We start from the raw sequence: 18,889 nt of genomic DNA on the forward strand, positions 1-18,889 counted from the left end.
ACCCTTTGTTACTGACAGGATCTCCTAGCATTGATTTTTTTTCATGCTTACAGAATTTTCATCACTTTAAATTAAAATGGAAAGAATATTAGATCGGGAATCAGAGGACTTGGGTTCTGATATGTAAGGAATTCATTGTGATTTGGGGTTTCCATGACCCCATCTTTGCTTCATTATGGTCAGACTGAAAAGATTTGGTCATGGAAACCCCAAATCACAATGAATTCCTTGCAGATACAGGTTGTGTTGTTTACTCCCCTTGCAAGAGAGGAAGTCACTTCCCTTTGCTTGGACTCAGTCTCCTCAACTATAAAATGAAAGTGTTGGAACAATTGATCTCTTCCATTTCTAAGTGATCTCTAAGGAGATTTCATCATTATAAGAGTTCTCTCTACCATCCCATGTCAGTCTATCGATAACCTTTGGTGTTAGGTGGCACAGTAGATAGAACACTGGCCGTGAATTCAGGAGGACCTGAGTTCAAATCTCACCTCAGACACTTACTAGTTGTGTGACCTTGGGCAAGTCACTTAACCCCAATTGCTTTAAACACCCTGGGCCATCTCCATTCCTCCCGATGCATATCTTACCACTGGACCCAGAGGGCTCTGGAGGAGAGAGGTTAGTGACCTTGCACAACCCTCCCCCACTTAAAATTCAATTCAGTGCAAGTCCCAATGTCGTGGTCCTCTTCATGAAGGAAGGACAAACAACAAGAGCCTTGGTTGAAAATCAAGATCATCCCGCTAATGTCAGAGGTGAGATGTGAACCCAGATATTCGTGATGATAAGTCCAGCACCCTTCTGCCCACCATGATATATACCTGACACATTCTAGCTAGGAAATAATAAAAGGTTCTTTCTTAATATCCAGGAGTTCCTTGTAGCATTAAAAGACATTCTTCTTTAATTGTGTGATCAGTGAGTACTAGCTAGCCTTTAGGAAGTGAGACCAAGCTTCTATGAAAATCAAGGTGAATATTTTTATGCTTTGGCTCATTTTCATCATATTTATTACAAGGAAAATGTGACTACATCAATTACCAATGCTTGAGCACTAGGGGGCACCATAAGGCATAGAGTGCTAAGCCTAAAAATCAGGAAGATGTCTTCCTGAGTTCAAATCTGACCTCAGACACTTACTAGCTGTGTGACCCTGAGCAAGTCACTTCACCCTGTTTGCCTCAGTTTCCTAATCTATAAAATGAGCTGGAGAAGGAAATGGCAAACCGCTCTAGTATCTCTGCCAAGAAAACCCCAAAGGGGGTCACAAAGGGTTAGACACTACTGAAACGACTGAACAACAACATTTAACTGGTAGATTCCTGTCCAGCTCTCCCTTTCAAGGGATAAATAAATAAAATGGGCACATTTTCTTATCTTCTGTTTGGAAGCATCCCCAAGCCATCATAAAATCGTCCTCATTTTCACAAGGAAGGAGCTGAGGCCTATGAAAGCTTAGTGATTTTCCCATGGTCACATGGGTAGTGGGCATCTGATCTGGGATTCCAAACCAAGTCTTTCGACTGCAGACCCAGTGCTTTCTCCAAACACGCTATCTCCTGATCATGTTGGAGTAATGTCTTATATTGAATAATCCCTTCCTTCCTCATTTCTTTGTCTTTTGCCCAAACTCATTGGAACTCAGGGAACAGACACCATGATAATGGATGCCTGTAGGATTCTTCCTAAGTTGTATTCTTGAGATGGGTTTGGGAATCTGTTTCTACATTCAGAGGTGGTTCACAAAATGAACTACTAGAAAGCTCTCCGTGTCAGGTACTCCGTTTTTCTAGAATTTATCAAGAGAATTTACTAAATGATACAAATTAATCTATAAATTACCTTCTATAAATTCTAGATAAACTCAAATTTATCTAGAATTTATTATATATGTGCCCAGTCTTGAACTATTCTTCTTAAGTCATCATAGTTGCTTATGTTTACAAGGCACGTACGAAAACTCCACATATGTGACCCCGGTTGATAATTCTGGCTGTGCTGAATCATCAACTTAAAGCTAAAAGGGAACTCTGAAGTCATTTACTCCAACTCCCTCATTTTACTGGTGAGGAAACTGGGACCTGGGGATGGGGGGAGGGGAAAAGTTAGGTGCCATTCCTGAGATCTTATACTGTAAGTGAATAGTAGAGCCTGGATTCAAACTCATGCCCTCTGCCTTAAAATCGATCAATCTTTCTGCCTTATCTTTCTTTCCTGTCTTTTACCTGGTGGTCTAAGCCCTCTCAGGCAGCTTCTAGGCAGAACCCACCTGATTCAGAACAGATATCCAGATGCATCCTTCTCCCTTCTGACTCTGCTACCTCCCTCGTGTAAGGCTTCAGCTCCTCTAGCTTGGACCATTTCCATGGTCTGATGGCTGGCTTCCCTGCCTTGAGTCTCTTCCTGTTCTAGACACACATTGCTCTTCCTAAAGTACAGGTCTGATGATGTTTCCGTAGGCCACCCCCAGCCCCCATTCAATACACTTTGGTGGCCCCTGTCACCCTCGGATAGCAAATATAAAATCTTATATTTAACCCCAAAGCCTTCATATCCTGCCCCTTCATGCCCTTCCTGCTTTCTTACACTTCCTCTTCTCCATACACTCTGTGATTCAGTGACACTCGTCTCCTTCCTGTTCCTTTGGCAATACATTCCATCTCCCGAATGCATTTTTGCTGGCCACCTCCCATGTCTGGAGTGTTGTTTCTTCTCATCTCTGGCTACCCTGACTTCCTGCAGGTCTCAGTCAAAATTTCATTTTCTACAAGTAGCCTTTATTTTTATTTATTTATTTTTTGGGTACAAGTAGCCTTTAATGATCTCCTTTAATGCTGATGCCTTCTCTCTAAGATTATTCCCAATTTATCCTCTGTATATCTTGTTTGTAGGCAACTAAGTGGCACAGTGGATAAAGTACCAGCCCTGGAGTCAGGAAGACTCATCTTCCCGAGTTCAAATCTGGCCTCAGATACTTACTAGCTGTGTGACCCTGGGCAGGTTACTTAACCCTGCTTGCCTCAGTTTCCTCATCTGTAAAAAGAAGCTGGAGAAGAAAATGGTAAACTACTCCAGTACTTTGCCAAGAATACCCCAAATGGGGTCACAAAGAGTTGGACAAGATTGAGAAATGACTCAAAAACAAGAATGACAAATATCTTTTTGTACATAGTAGTTTTCATATTGTCTCTTCCATTAGTCTGTGAATCCCTGGATAGCAGGGAATCTTTCCAGTTGCCTAAGTTTGCAAGCCAGGACTTATATTCTAATCCTCACTCACCCTCACCCCAACACATCAAATCAATGAACCCCTTATACTCTGGTTTCTCTTCAGATCATATAAATCCCTCAAATCAATGAACCCTTATTGAATTCACCTCTGCAATATCGTCCCCCTCTCAGGAGGACACTTCTCTACCCACATGATCACCATCTTAATTCAAGGCTTCACCATCTCTCACCAGGATGTATGATGCAACAGCTTCCTAATTGCTCTCTCTCTCCTTCAAGTCTTTCCCATTCATTGACTCATCTTCCACACTGCTGTGAAAATAATCCCCCTGAAGCACGGTCTAATGTCATCACCCCCTTGGTCATTCAACCCCAGTGGTTCCCTATTTTCTTTGGGGTCAAATACAAACTCCTCTGTTGGGCGTTTAACATCCTTCAAAAACTCGGTCCCATCCTACCTTCTCAGCCTTGTTATGGTTCCCCTTTATGCATTCACTGGCCTAGACAAATTGGGCCTTGTGCTGTTTGTTTAGGCATGGCACTCCATTGCCCATCTCTGAGCTGCATCCCATTCATAGACAGCACTCTCCAAAAAGAACCCTCAGTTTCTTCCAAGCTCAGTTCAAATGTTGCCTTTTTCATGAGGGGTTTTGAGATCCCTCTACCTCACCCCCAGTTGCTGTTAGCTTCCTGCCAAAATTACCTTGTATTTATTTTGTATATATAATGAATGTCTAAGTTGTTCCAAAAGTCTTAGCACAGTATTAAGCTTTAATAGCTTAAGACTTTTGGAATACCCCATATTTATTTGTGTACAGCTTTCTCTGCCAATAGAATATAAGCTCCCTGAGGGCAGAGACTCTGTTATTTTTGTCTTTCTATACTCAGTACCTAGCCCAGTGCCTAGAACATATCTGGCACTTAATAAATGCTTAATAAACGAATAGATTAACTCACCTGACAGACTGTCTGCTGGTTGTCTTCCTTTCTCTCCCTTCATCCCTTCTTTCCTTTCTTCCTCTCTCCTTCCTGCTTGACATCCTTTCTTTCTTTTTTTTTTTTGGTGAGGCAACTGGGGTTAAGTGACTTGCCCAGGGTCACACAGCTAGTAAGTGTTAAGTATCTGAGGCCAGATTTGAACTCGGGTCCTACTGACTCCAGGGCTGGTACTCTATCCACTGCGCCACCTAGCTGCCCTTAACATCCTTTCTTTCCCTCATTTTTTCTCTCCTTCCTTCTTGCTCACCTTCCCTTTCTTCTATCTTTATTTCTCCTTTTCTTTTGCTCCTTTTCTTTCCTTTTTGCTATTCTTCTTTCTTTCTGGCTTTCTTTTGCCTTCATTCCCTTTCTTCCTCCCTTTCATTTCTTGCCTGGTTTCCTTATTTTCTTCTTTCATCCCTCCCTTTCTCTCCTCACTGTTTTCTTGTCCACTCTGTCTTGTTTTGTTCCTGTCTTCATTAAAAGAAGGAAGGCAGACCCTTGACTAATGAAGCTAAATCTAATCTCTCTGAAAGATAAATCAAGATTTGTAGCCAACATAGAGGAACTTTCATACAGAATGAATGCAGATTTGACAAGTGAAACTTGTTGAGATTATGAATATTTTATAAACCATTATGGAACAAGGGAGGAACCTTGCCAAGTCCTTTCTATTTGTTCAAGTTGATTTTCAATGCTTATGATTTCTAAAGATGTTTTGAAGGACGGGGCCTGCCTGGGACTTTTCAAACACTGCCATGCTTCTTTTTCTTTTTTCTTTTTCTTTTTTGGTGGGGCAATGAGGGTTAAGTGACTTGCCCAAGGTTACACAGCTAGTAAGTGTCAAGTGTCTGAACTCAGGTCCTCCTGAATCCAGGGCCAGTGCTTTATCCACTGCGCCACCTAACTGCCCCCATGCTTCTTTTTCTAAAAAATCCTCCCAATACACCATCAGAATTATTCTGACAGGAATCTCAAAAACTGGAATAAGGCAGTTATACTGAGTTCTCTTAGAATAACTGGGGAAGTTCTACCTTCACAGGGAACAGGAAAACCTGGAAAAGGGACTCATTGCCCCGTTAGCATTTAGGGTTAGAATCTTGTTAGAGGCCCATCATCAGATGCCTGAATGGTGTTGTTTCTCTTAACTCTCTGCTAGAGAAACAGGACATTTGTTTCTGGTTCCTTTTTTGCTTTTAACATTGTAGTCTGTTTGCAATCCTGCTATGGTTTCAGTTTCCTTTGAGTGTGAGAGAGGTTGTGCAAGTGTGTGCATGTGTATATGCGCATGAACAAGTGTGTGTTTGTGCATGCTTTAAAAAAACACAACTCTGTTCAATAACTGGGTTCCATTATCTTGCACATGATACTTTTTGGAATTTCTTTCTTTTCTTTCTTTCCTTTTCTTCCCTTTTTATTTTGCTATAACAAACCTCTGTCTATGACCCTGATTCATTCCAACAATAAAAAAATGAACCTGCTTCAGTGTGTCCTCTGACATTTGTCCACAGACTCTTTTTAATGGGATCCCAAGGAACAAATGAAAGGACAACTTTGACTCAACTTACTGAATTCCAAAAAGTAGTTAAGAGAATGGAAACTGAAAGCTGGATGATGATCAATGCATGGAAGGATGGCTGGGGGGGGGGTGAATGGAGGGGAGCACCAGTTTCAGATTCCTATATCCATGCCTTGTAAAGTCACTCTTTTCATCTCTATTCTAAATTTTATCAATCAGCATTTCAACATGTAGTCTTCTCCCAGTCATCACTTTTAGTTCTCGACTGTACCATTTGTTTGGGTTCACTTGATCAATTGTCTCCTCCCCCCATTTTTATATTAACTCTCAGTGATCCAAGAATTGATGAACCATTTTGTAGATTTCATTAGCTCTTGCTGTCAATTTCTTAGCAGTGTCTATCCTAGGATGAGTCTTGGATAGGAGAGGTAGAGAAATCCAGATTGGTTACATAGGTGTACTAAATAGTAGCTCTGTTAAGAAACAACAACAACAACAACACAACAACAACAACAACAACAACAGGGTATTGAATTAAAGGCTATCAGAAGAGGGTCACTTCTCATAGGAAGCCTTTCCTGGTTCCTCTGGGCATCGATGGCCTCTTCCCCTTCAATTATGGTGTATATACTTCTACTTATCTGTTTCCATGTTGCATTCCCTCAGAATGTTAACTCCTTGGGGACAAAGACTTTATTTTTGTCTTTGTATCTCTGGTGCCTGGCACTATGCTTGGCACATAATTGGAACTTAAATGATACTTCTTAGATTGCATTTGATTGCTCTTTTGTCTTATACTGCCATGGATTATTGAGAGTTTTCTGTATTTTAGCTTTGAATACTCTACTTTCATAGAAATAACTGTATGTACACATAAATATATAAACACAAACACACATATGCAATACATTAAGGACTAAGAATTCACTCTGTACTTGTAAAGAACAGAAATGTACCAATCAGGCCAACTGACCAATGGAAGGGACCATCATTGGCCGGGGCCTCTGAGGTCCAGCACCGCCATGTGATAACCTTCGACCCGTGTGATCCACCCTATCAGTCCGTCCGGCAGACGCTGGATTCCCTAAAAGCTGAAGACAAAACAACACAACAGAGTCACAAGTTACACCATCACTAGGCTGAAGGACATTTGCAAAGGTCATTTCGGTTGGGGAGCAGAAGCTGTAAAGGCAACTAAACTTAGCTTTTAACTGAAAGGTTAGCTGAAGCCCCTGGAAGAGAAGCAGACCAATGTCAATCTCCAATCGAGTCATGTTTGGACATGTCACTTGGGGGCTGTGTTTTGGGTCTGCTGTTGCTGTCCATAAAGAAGTTGAATAAAAGTTGCAAAAGCTTATATTCTGGTAGGATAAAATATAATTTCTCATTCCTTTAAAGACACTGGAGCTCTCCCCTCTTGAGTTTGAGTCCTAAGATGCCATATGAGTTGTTGCTGTGCATAGCCATGGGATGTATTGCAAGGAGACTCATCTCTTTCTACCCAGGCAGTGTGGGCTAAAGGAAAGAGCCCTGAACCAGAACATGGGACGCTGGGGTTCTAGTCCCATCTCCACCACTGACTACGTGCATGACCTTGCAGTAATTTCCTCACTTTCTCTGGTCCTCTGTTTTGTTAAAAGGAGGAGGTAGGACACTATGACTTCTGCCATCTCCTCTATTCTATCTATGACCCAATGATCCATTAATCTCTAGGCTTCCTTCCACACCTAACATTCTATTGCCTTAAACATTCAGATTTTTCCACATGTATTCTTTGGGGCATAGATATCTATGTGAGGATAATAAAAACCTATGGGCTGGAATTTCCTTTGCACGTTCAGATTGACTGAGCCTGGCTCTTTCTGTGCACTGCTATGAAATAAACTTCAGTGATTTAGGGCAAACAATTGGGAAATCCTGGGTCAGTTCACTGCTCGTTTAGATGAAAAGCTTACATTATTCCAAAGAAAAAGAAAAAAAAAAGATTCGTAATGTTTCATGATACTGATTTGAATAAATGAGCTTATGATGAATAAAGGGAGGGTATGTTCAACACCACACTTCCTAAGCTGTGGGCCAGAAATTGTGGATGCAGAGAGGTTAAAACCTTCAGACTTCCTGGACTGTTGGTGAAATCCTTGCTTGGTAATGGTCTCATATTTAGTGCCCTCTTGGAGAAACATAATGGATTGCACCAATACAGGTTTGGGAGTGGGGTGGGATGGGATGGATGAATGAATGAGGTAGGGGGAAGGTTCAGGCTAACAACTTCAAAGCTTCACCTGCATTTCCATCCCCAGATACAGGATATAGGAGGGTGTGGGTTAGAGATGTATGGGGACCAACTCAGTATAGTGGACTTACTTTCAGGAAAAGCTGGGTTCATATACTACCTCTAATACCCACTGTGTGACCCTGGTTTAACTTCTCTGTGCATCTTTTTCTTTTCCTTTTTTTTTCTTTTAGGGCAATGAGGGTTAAGTGACTTACCCAGAGTCACACAGCTAGTAAGTGTCAAGTGTCTGAGGCCAGATTTGAACTCAGGTCCTCCTGAATCCAGGGCTGGTGCTTTATCCACTGCGCCACCTAGCTCCCCCCACATCTCTTTCTTTATGTATAAAATGAAGGACTTCCAAGGGTCCTTTCCAGCTTTAGGTTTCTGATCCAATGAAATCACTCTCTCTGAGCCTCAGTTTCCTTATCTGTGATACGGAGGTGATAATATCCAGACTACCTACACCACACAGGGTTTTCGTGAGGCTCAAATATAAGGTGCTCTGCAAATGCCAGTTGTTGTTACTATGGAACACCTACTCTTTAAATGTTAGTAACTCAGTTCCTGGGAAAAGGCTAGGGAGTTGTCTTAGGTACTGAGTACAAAACCTGACCAGGGACAGGAAAGTCATCCTTGAATATGGGTGGCAGGAAGGGTGAGGCAATCTGGAAACAATACATAGTCTCCTTTTTTTTTTTTTTTTTTTTTTTGGCGGGGCAATGGGGGTTAAGTGACTTGCCCAAGGTCACACAGCTAGTAAGTGTCAAGTGTCTGAGGCCGGATTTGAACTCAGGTACTCCTGAATCTAGGGCCAGTGCTTTATCCACTGCGCCACCTAGCTGCCCCCCATAGTCTCTTTTATGAACTTCTCCCTTTGCTTTTGGTTTAAAGTCAAAGACTAAAAGCCAAATACTTCAATCCGTAATGATCTTGTCATCAGCAGCAGTCATAACAATGGTGATGGGTGTATTGAGGAGGAGGGAAAAAAGCACTAAGAAAGCCAAACTTTCCAATAATTCTAGTTCAGCTAACCCTTAATTAAAATTTAGATTCAGTTGTCCTTTAATAAAAGCAGCCATTATTGTAATTTGTTCTGTGGGAAAATCATCATTATAAGCAAAGTAAGGAGGTCTTGAGCATGGTAAGAAGCCTGCAAAATGATGAAGCTGAGGAAATTAAAAAAAAAATGCATGAAGAATGAAAGGAGAGCCAGTGGGAGAAGTTCCCAAAGATGGACACTAGGAAATCAAAAGAAGAAAGAACGAAAACAGATTGGATCGGCAAGCAGATGTGAGGAGGGAGGTTTTACTTCACACACCAGAGCACCTTCTCCATCTCTGGGAGCTGATTTTGTAAGCAGGATGGGTGCCCTGCTATCAGTCATCTTGACCTTCCCGGCACAGCAAGGGTCTTCTGGCTTCATGGGATCACGGTAGTGACTCTTCCTGGGGCTAGCCCTCTCAGGGCCAGGTGTGGTCTCATTGTTCCTGATGACCTCACCGGGGGCAAACTGCTCTCCAAAGTCTTCCTCAATGCTGCTCTGCCGGGTCAGGGTTTTCCTACGGGCTAGAAGGGGCCTTGGACTTCTCCGGCATGAACAGTGGCTGCGGCCTGGGCAGCAGGGGGGGCCGGCGTGAGGAGTCGGGTGACCGTGAACATTTCGGAAGCTAAAGCGAGACTCCTCTTCCTCACTCCCACAGTCGAGCCCACTGTCTGGGCTGCGGGTGAGGGCCCGGCTAAATCTGTAACCCTTATCTTCAGGGGCAGAGTCCTCTGAGTGGTGGGCAAACCCAGACAGCCTGTGCTTGGTAGGGAACCAGGTAGCCTGTTGGGCCTTGTCTTCGATGCAACACCTGGGGAACCTAGGCCCTCTGGGCCCTGGGGCTTTCATCTTATAGGACAACCCTAGACCTTGTTTATGCAGCAGCTCAGAATAGTCTCCATCTTCTTCGGCTACTTCGGGGATACTAAACAGTTTTTTACTGTGGTGGGTCTGTGGGGGAAATTCGGGCTGTTCCCAAAAAGTTGCATCGGTGGTGGTCCTACTTTCACAGCACTCCTTGAATAGTATGGGATGTTAAACCAAACAAAGAACAAAACAGAAGAATAGGTGCAGAAGAAAAAGTGAACGAGAGAACAGAAAATGAGGCCCAAAAAGGGAAGGAAAGAAAAATAAAGACAGAATTAGTTTTAGACATGATGACAAACGGAAGGCATGCGGCTTACTCAGTGGAGGGGGAATGGCAGGCTCTGGATGAGTCTCTGAAAATAAAGACATGTTGAGAGTGTTGGAGAGAAGGCAGGAGATCACAGTACAAACAGAGAGCAGGCATACTGATGCTTGAAGAGGAAGGAGCCAAAGCAGCCCATTCAAAGAGACCAAAAAAAGAGAGAAAGAGAGAAAATCAAAAGTGGTACCTTAGAGAGAGGGGCAGGTTGAGGGAAAGGTTCTAGGTTCTATGGGGATCAGAGCTTCAGGGTGGTTCCAAGCTCAGGGCCTAAGACAGATTCTTCCTCTGTGTTTTCCATGCTGACAGAGTAGTGTCTGGGGGTTACATTATCTGTTCTGCTCTTCCCTGGACGGTGTGTTCCCTGAAACCCACTGTGGAGAGGGGCTTGAATCTCGGCCTACTTAGTTTGCTGGCCACATGTTCTGTTGGTTGGGACAAGCTTTACATAATACCGTTTCTCATTGGCAAAAGGCACCTGCCACGGAGGAAGCATTCCCAGGACGGTACCCCGCATCGGATGGGGGACTCCCGTCTGCTGATGATGAGATGACACCAGCAGTTCTTTTACCCCCAAGCTGAAAACTTCACCCAACCAAGAAGCTTTGATCTGACATCAAGCCCTCAACCAAATCTTGCTTCTAGATACCGGCCACCCCCTAGGAACAGAATACATACCAGGTAGAGAGAAGGGATGCACACTCGGAGAGGAGCAGCTGGAGGGGACATTCCATGTAGCTGTTTCTCAGATAGTAAATGAGAGTGAGTTCGTCTGTTAAACACGCAGAGCACCTCCATGTACTGGAGAGCACGGATCAGTATTGGGGGGATGGGTACCTCTGAGTGTGGGACCCGAGGATGATTTGGAGGGAGAGGGGAGTCCTTAGAGATTGGGAGACCCTGTCAGGAGGAGGCAGCTCTACTCAGGTGGACTGAACCCTACAAGATGCACATGGAATAGTTGGGCAAAAAGAGTATAAAGAAAAGTGTGAAAGAATCATCAGGCGCTGTTGCCACAAAAGCAGAGAAAAACTGGGGGCACTGTGGGGTCACAAAAGGCTCTGATTAAAAGAGCTTCAGTGCTTACCAAGGACAGAAGTGCAGATTGATTGGGCCAGTCAATGAGGAAGGAGCACCACAGGGTTTGGGAGGGTGGAAGAATGACTGCACTTCAGACCTGGGAGGGACTTTAGAGTTCATCTAGACCAGCCCATCTAGACAGGAACTCAATATCATCCCCTCAGTAGAGGGCATGATCCATTGGGTCCTTGTGTCTCCAGTGCCTAGCACAGTGTGTGTCCCATAGTCAATGCTTGGTAAATGCTGTGGGATTGAATTGTGGAACTGTATGGCTGGAAAGGCACCTCAGAGGTCATCTATCCAACCTTTTCATCTTACCTATGAAGATGCGGAGACCCAGAGAAAGTGAAGTAACTTGCCCAAGGAACCATAGGCAATAAATAGTGGAGTTGGGATTCGAATCCAATTCCTTGGATTCCAAATTTGGTCCATTGTTCTCCAAACTCCTCTTGCAAACATCCAGTAAAGGAGAACCCAAAATATATCAGTGAGACTTGAATTTTGGCCACTGGGTTCATTACTTTAGAACCATTCTTTTTTTTTTTTTTTTAGTGAGGCAATTGGGGTTAAGTGACTTGCCCAGGGTCACACAGCTAGTAAGTGTCAGGTGTCTGAGGCCGGATTTGAACTCAGGTACTCCTGAATCCAAGGCCGGTGCTCTATCCACTGTGCCACCTAGCTGTCCCTAGAACCATTCTTAACATAAAATAATTTCTTAATTCCCCCTTACTACCCAACTGTAGAGTCTTCATTTCCCCCCAATTTGTATTTTAACTTGCATGGGATTTAGTAATGGAAGACCACGTCATCACTGGCCAAATAAATGAAGATGAAAGCAAAGTATACAGATATTGGATTTTTGCTCCTATAGACCTTTTGTCATGAAAGTTACAGAGGGGATTCCTGGTAGAATATAAACTCTTTGAGGGCAGGACTATTCCATTTTAGTTGGTGCCTGATGTTCAGTAAATGCTCATTGAGTTTAATTGTGGCTGAGTGCTGATCTCTCAAGTCCCTTCTAGTTCTGGGAGTCTGGACAATAGGAACCACCCTTAGGAGATAAGAAGCCCACTGAGGACAGGATTTGACACTGTTACTCTTAAAAGTCAGGAGGCATGGGAACCTGTGGAAGTAGCAGTGGTGGGGCTGTCAAAGTGCATGGGCCATGGGAAGAGAAGGTTTTAAGGATACAGTCATGGCACTGTGGAAGAACTCATGTCAGGTCTGAATCTATGCAAAGCATCACTGATGTGGCAGCCATATTGGGATGATGGGGTTGGTGTCTTCCATTTAAACCACATGAACTAGTTCTCCACCATGACTTACAGATCCTCAGTGTAGTAATTCAGTGAGCTTTGCTGAGAGCAAGGGGGAGGTTTCCGCAAATTGGACAAAGATTATCTAATGTCTCCCCCAGAACCGACATGCTCTTGAACTGTTGGAAGAGGGGTAGAGCAGTTCCAGGGAATGAAGAAGGAGAGTACGTCTATTCTGAGGTGGGAAGAGTAAGGGATAAAGGGCTATCTCCCTGTTGTGAGATTATTTTTCTTTTTTATGGACCTGGGATTTCACAAATGTAGGGATTTTCTTTAGTATTGGGAGGAAACTGCCTCTGTCAACGCTGATCAGTGCTTGTTCTACAAATGATGGTCTTAGAGTCACCTGGGATACTCAGAGGTTAAGAGTTTTTCCTTCCTTCCCTTCTTTCCTTCTTTCCTTCTTTCCTTTTTTCCTTTTTTCCTTCCCCTTCCTTTCTCCTTCTCTCCTTCCCTCTCTCCCTCTCTTCCATACTTCCTTTCTTTCTTCCTTCCTTCCTTTCTCCCTCCCTCCTTCCTTCCTTCTTTCCTTTCTTCCTCCCTCTCACTCCCTTCTTCTCTCCTTCCTTTCTCCCTCCCTTCCTCTTTCTATCCTTTCTTTATTCTTTTGTTCTTTCTCCCTTCCCTCCCCCCTTTCTTCCTTTCTTCATTCTTTTGTTGTTACTCCTCTCCCTCCCTTCTTTCTAATATATACTTAGGAGAAACAGCATGGTTAGAATGCCACTCTTGGAGTCAGGAAGACCTGGATTCAAATTTCACCTCTGACACACCGTCAACTGTGCAATCCTGGACTTTAATTTTTTTTTTTCATTTTACCTTCAGTGTTCCAGATCCTCTCTAAGATTCTAAGTTGCAGAAAAGGTGCCAACCTGCATTGGTAGAAGGAGTTTCTTCATCTGAGAGCTCCCTATACTACTGAAATCTCAGACCCAAATTTTATCCCTATCCCTAGTACACTCTGAGTTCACAGAAGTGCATTTGGGAACTACACAAGCTAAATGCTCTGTGAGGCCCAAGGGAAGAAGCTCATTACTTACTAGGAAGGGGGTAGTGCAAACAAAGAAGGCTTCATGGAGGAGGTGGCATGTGTGTTCAGCTTTTAGAATGGGTAGGAATCCAGCAGACAAAGAGAGGGTAAAAGGAGAGGGCACACAAAGGTGGGGAAATGTGGTGGGTGTGTGCACAGACAGAGAACAGACTGTAGAGAATTGTGGGTAAGGAGCACAAGATAAGTCTGGAAGTGCGTCCCAGCTTGTAGAAAGCTGTGAATTCCATGGAAAGAAGTCGGAACCATCCTTGAGAGGCAATAGGGAGCCATTGAAAATTCCTGACCGGAAGAATGGTGTGACTAAATCTCTCCCCCTTATTTCTGCAATTCCAAGGAAAGCTCACAGAGGTCAGAAGTTATGTGTTACACTTCACTGCAGCTCTAGCCGTGCACACCAAAGGTAACTGAGAAATAGCCACTGGGTTGCATTGCATTGGCTCTCCCCGCTCCCTCCCATGACCTGTGGTAGAGAACTACTGATGAAGCAAGGCAGAGATATACATGTCATTCCTGATGCCGGGTCAATAGAAAGAAAGAAGCTGCCTCGAGATTGAACATCTTACACGGACAATCTGTGGGAACATCCAGAACCGGGGTGGCTGAGCGGACCAAAGGGGACAGAAAAAGAAGGAGAGATAGCCCAACAAGAGAGAGACCCAGCCTGGCCACTGACCTTGAGCGTATTGTGCGGGGTTCCACTGGACCGCCTCCTGCCCCCGTCCTCCAGCTGCATTTCTGAATAAAGTTCGTCCTCATCCTCTTCCATAATGTCGGACAGGTCAGAGCCCCGGCTGCTCTCTGTGTGGTATTCTTCTCCATGAGCATAGTGGGACTGCAGGAGCAGAGTCGAGAGAATAGGATACTTACCGAAGAGGGGACCTCGGCTTGCCCCATACGGCCTCTCTCCTCATACGGGGCGCTGGGTGTCTCTAACAAACCTAAATCTTTTAGGATTTAGAACGGAATAGTTGCTTAATTATCATCCACACACACTGAAGTCAAAGAACCTGGGTTCAAATCTCACCTCCAGTGTTTACTTTTCTTAGGGCAAGTCACAATCTCCCTGGGTCTGTTTCCTCATTGGTAAAAGGAGAGGATTAAATGAAAGGCTTCTGAGGTCCTTTCCAGTTCTGTATCTAGGATCCTACAATCTATTTGCCCCACTTCCATGTTCTGGATGAAAAAATGAATCCCAGGGAGGAGGAGAGCACATAGATACAGGAGGCAAAGTAAGGACTCGTACCCAGTTCCCTCAGCTCCACATCCAGCCATTTTACCATAGCTTTAGTGCACCACACTGATTTTTCCTATTTTTTCTGTTTTGTTTTTTTAGCTTTTCTAAGATGTAAGAAGGACTATCTTGCACAGTCTCTTTTTTGCCTTTCTCATGGATAAGTCATGGAGTTCAGCTCAAATGAATGTGCTTAGTGCTCAGCACATAGTAAGCATTTAATAATTCCTTGTTTCCTTCCCCTCTTCCCAGATAAACACCTGAATTCTGAAGAGGAGAGAGAATCTAGAAGAACGTGGAAGTAAAATGATTGCAGGGTTCTTTCTTTGGATGCCATCAATAGTCCTGCTTGGAAAGAACCTTCCCACTGCAGGAATCACCAGACAACCCTTCATGGGGGAACTGAGCAAATGTTAGAAGCTTCATGCTTGGTGGTGATGCCCTGTATCCCATGTTCCCTGTACTCCTGGCCACTATGTGAGCACAGTAGGGGTAGGGAGGGAAAGGATTAAGCAGCTTCCCAGTTACCAAAGAAAGACCTCCCTCAGATTCAGAGTAAGCTTAAGGATGACTAATAATGACTGACAAATGAAGCTGGGTACTTTATAACGAATTATCCTGGCTCCAGGAGCAGTTAAAGAAACTAATCCCTCTCCTTTCAGGGGAGAGGTGGGAGACAACAGGTGTGGAACTGTCAGATATAGTCACACTTAGTTGGTTTTGATAATTTTCTGCTATCGTAATGGAGAGCTCTTGGAATGTGTCTGGAAGTGACTGTGACAATAAAAATGCAAAGCATCAAGAAAACATTATTTTTAAAAATGTTAAGTAAACTTAACAACTCCAGAAGGATGAAATCTTGTGAATGGTAAAAGTAATAAACATCTATTAATGCCTACTACATGCCAAGCACCTGTGTTAAATCACCTTACAAACATTATCTCATTTGAGCTTCATAAAAGCCCTATTATTATCCATCATCTTTGTTTTTAACTGATAAGGAAACTGAGGCAGAGATTAAGTGTCTTGTCCAGGGTCTTATCACATAGCTATTAAGTGCCTCTGGCTGGATTTGAATTAGGGTCTTCTTGACTTCAAGACCAGCAGCTCATCCACTGTGCCATCTAGATATTTCTGGCATCACATTTTTCCCTGGGGGGTTTGTGATGGAAGAAATGATTTAATTGTTAATGTTTTAATAGGCTCATGGGAGAAAAATTTAGCTTTACAGATAGAAAACTTCGTAACAAAGAGAGCTACTCAGAGGGATTCTGAGCTGCCCAAAAGTAGAATGGGTTGCCTTGGAAGGTCTTAGATTGAGGGCTGGAAAATCACAGAGGGATTCTGGTACTGGTGAGATTCGACGTCCTTTGAGACCCTTCCCACTCTGACTTTCCCATAGGGTTTCGAGTCAGGGGATCTGGGTTTGAATCTTGGTTCTGCTGCTCATTATTTGTATGACCTTGGACAAGCCCTTTGCCCTCCATCAGTCACTCAATAAGCATTTATTAAGCACCTACTATATACCAGACACTGTGCTAAGCACTGGGGATACAAAAAGAGGCAAGAGGCAGTCCCTGCCCTCAAAGGGATTACAATCTACTGAGGGAACCAACATACAAACATATACAGAGTAAGCTATATACAGGGTACACACATACACACACACACAAACATACATATGGGAAATAATTGACAGAGGGAAGGCACTAGAATGGAGGGGGGGCTTTCTGTAAAATATGAGATTTTGATGTTTCCTCATCTGTAAAATGAGAAAGTTATGGTTGCACTGTATGGTTTCTAAGGTTCCTCTTGACTTTAATACTGTAAACCCAATGCATATTTGCTGAGATGAATTGAGCAGCATCAATGGATGGGAGATGGGAGGATGGGGATAAGGCAGTGAAACACCTTGCAGGCATCACCAGCCCCAACTTTCTCAGTGAAGCACTGATTTGAGAAAATCACTAGCAAAACAAATAAATTAAAAAGATAAGCTAAGATTTACAGCTATAAGCTGGGCCAGGTGCAGCTGAACAAAGCTCATTGCAATGAAAAAAAGGGCCCTCATTTTCTGTGAATACACTGGAATCAGTTTGAAATAAATGTGGGGCAGATCTATATGCAACTCCATCCACATAAGCAGACTGCAACCTTTCTAAGACTTCATCTGAGGCTCAGGAAGATTGAGCAACTCCCTCAAGGTCACACAACTAAAAAGTAAGTTAAAGGCATCCAGGTGGCACAATGGATGAAAGGCCAGACGTAGAATCAGGAAGACCTGGGTATAAATCCATGCTAGTTATGTGATCTTGGGCAAGTCATTTCACTTTTTACAGCCTCAATTTCCCTTGTTTGTAAAATGGGGAAAACCTGATTCTGGACCTACAAGCTTTGTTCCCTGGCACATTGGGAAGATAAATGTCTTTCTCAGGGCCACACAACCAACACATATCAGAGGCAGGCCTTGAACCTAGGTCTTCTTGCTTCTCTAACCACGCATATTCACTTTAGGTCAGAGGTTCTTAAACTGAGGCCTGTGAACTTTCTTCTAATATTCTGATAACTATATTTCAACATAATTGGTTTCCTTTGTAACGTTTGTTGTTGTTCAGTTGTTTTCAGTCATGTTTGACTCTTCGTGATCCAATTTAGGGTTTTCTTGGCAGAGAATGCAGCAATTTACCATTTCTTTCTCCAGCTCATTTGACAGAGGAGGGAAGAGGCCCACTGGGTGAAGTGACTTGTCCGGGGTCCTAACAAATATTTATTGACTGCCTAGGTATTTTATTTTATATAGTTTAAAACATTGTTCTGAAAAGGAATCCATGGGCTTCATTAGAGTCTGTGACATAAAAAGGGTTAAGAGCCCCTGTTTTGGGGGCAGCTAGGTGGCACAGTGGAAAGAGAACTGGCCCTGGATTCAGAAGGACCTGAGTTCAAATCCGGCCTCAGACACTTAACACTTACTAGCTGTGTGACCCTGGGCAAGTCACTTAACCCCAATTGCCTCACCAAAAAAAAAAAAGAGAGAGAGAGCCCCTGTTTTAGGTTAATGAATGGATAATTCCAAATAATAAATGAGAAAAGGATCTATCCATAAGAGAGAAGTCAGAACCCAAATTGTCTACCTTCACAGGCCAGAGGTTTTGGTAGGGAGAGTATCTGAATTCTTTACTTTGGGGAGGAACAGTAAAATTCAACCACCCTGGTGGTGGCCAGGTCCCTACTACCATATGGGAACCATTAGGAACTGGCCACTAGGGGCAGCTAGGTGGCGCAGTGGTTAGAGCATCGGCCCTGGATTCCAGAGGACCTGAGTTCAAATCTGGCCTCAGACACTTGACAATTACTAGCTGTGTGACTCTGGGCAAGTCACTTGACCCCAATTGCCTCAACAAACAAGCAAACAAACAAAGAACTGGCCACTGCCAATTACCTGCTTGCCGAGCTCAGAGCCCTTCAGAAAATCATCCACTGAAGCTCCTCTCCTTTTGATGTCCGGTGAGTCATAGCCATCTTCTTCTTCCTCATCAGAATTCACATAGTGCCCAGCCCTGCTCCTGTCCTCGAACAGGCTCCTTTTCTCCAACTTAGAGGGGAAAAGAGAAGAAGCAAGTGATGCAGGACTATTTATCTTTGGCAAGAACTAAAAACAGACAAGGCCTTGGTATTAATGATAAGAATAACAGACCTCTAGATGTCATTTAAAAATCTGCAAATTGGGGGGCAGCTAGGTGGTGCAGTGGATAAAGCACTGGCCCTGGATTCAGGAGGACCTGAGTTCAAATCTGGCCTTAGACACTTGACACTTACTAGCTGTGTGACCCTGGGCAAGTCACTTAATCCCCATTGCCCAGTCCCCCCCCCCCCAATAAATAATTAAATAAATAAAAATAAAAATCTGCACATTGTTTGAGCTACCTGATCTCACTTGAGTCTCACACCACCCAGGGGAGGGACATGCTACTATTATCCCC

At 43.6% G+C, this 18,889-nt stretch overlaps 1 protein-coding gene across 13 annotated transcripts in view; it reads right to left on the bottom strand.

Moving 5' to 3' along the window:
- The window catches only part of RIMBP2 (RIMS binding protein 2), a 522,092-nt gene that overhangs the window by 28,135 nt on the left and 475,068 nt on the right, over positions 1–18,889 (bottom strand). For 9 of the 13 annotated variants that reach the window (XM_043966745.1, XM_043966763.1, XM_043966787.1 and 6 more), the window contains 4 exons: positions 18,349–18,501; positions 14,352–14,510; positions 9,325–10,065; positions 6,705–6,822 (listed from right to left, as the gene is read on the bottom strand). In XM_043966745.1, the coding sequence (XP_043822680.1) occupies positions 6,705–6,822; positions 9,325–10,065; positions 14,352–14,510; positions 18,349–18,501 (1,171 nt within the window). The remainder of the gene's footprint in view (positions 1–6,704; positions 6,823–9,324; positions 10,066–14,351; positions 14,511–18,348; positions 18,502–18,889) is intronic. The other 4 variants (XM_043966824.1, XM_043966816.1, XM_043966807.1 and 1 more) reach the window with 1 other exon arrangement.

This window comes from Dromiciops gliroides, chromosome 1 (genome assembly GCF_019393635.1).
Source record: "Dromiciops gliroides isolate mDroGli1 chromosome 1, mDroGli1.pri, whole genome shotgun sequence".
In the NCBI taxonomy this organism is placed as follows: Eukaryota; Metazoa; Chordata; class Mammalia; order Microbiotheria; family Microbiotheriidae; genus Dromiciops; species Dromiciops gliroides.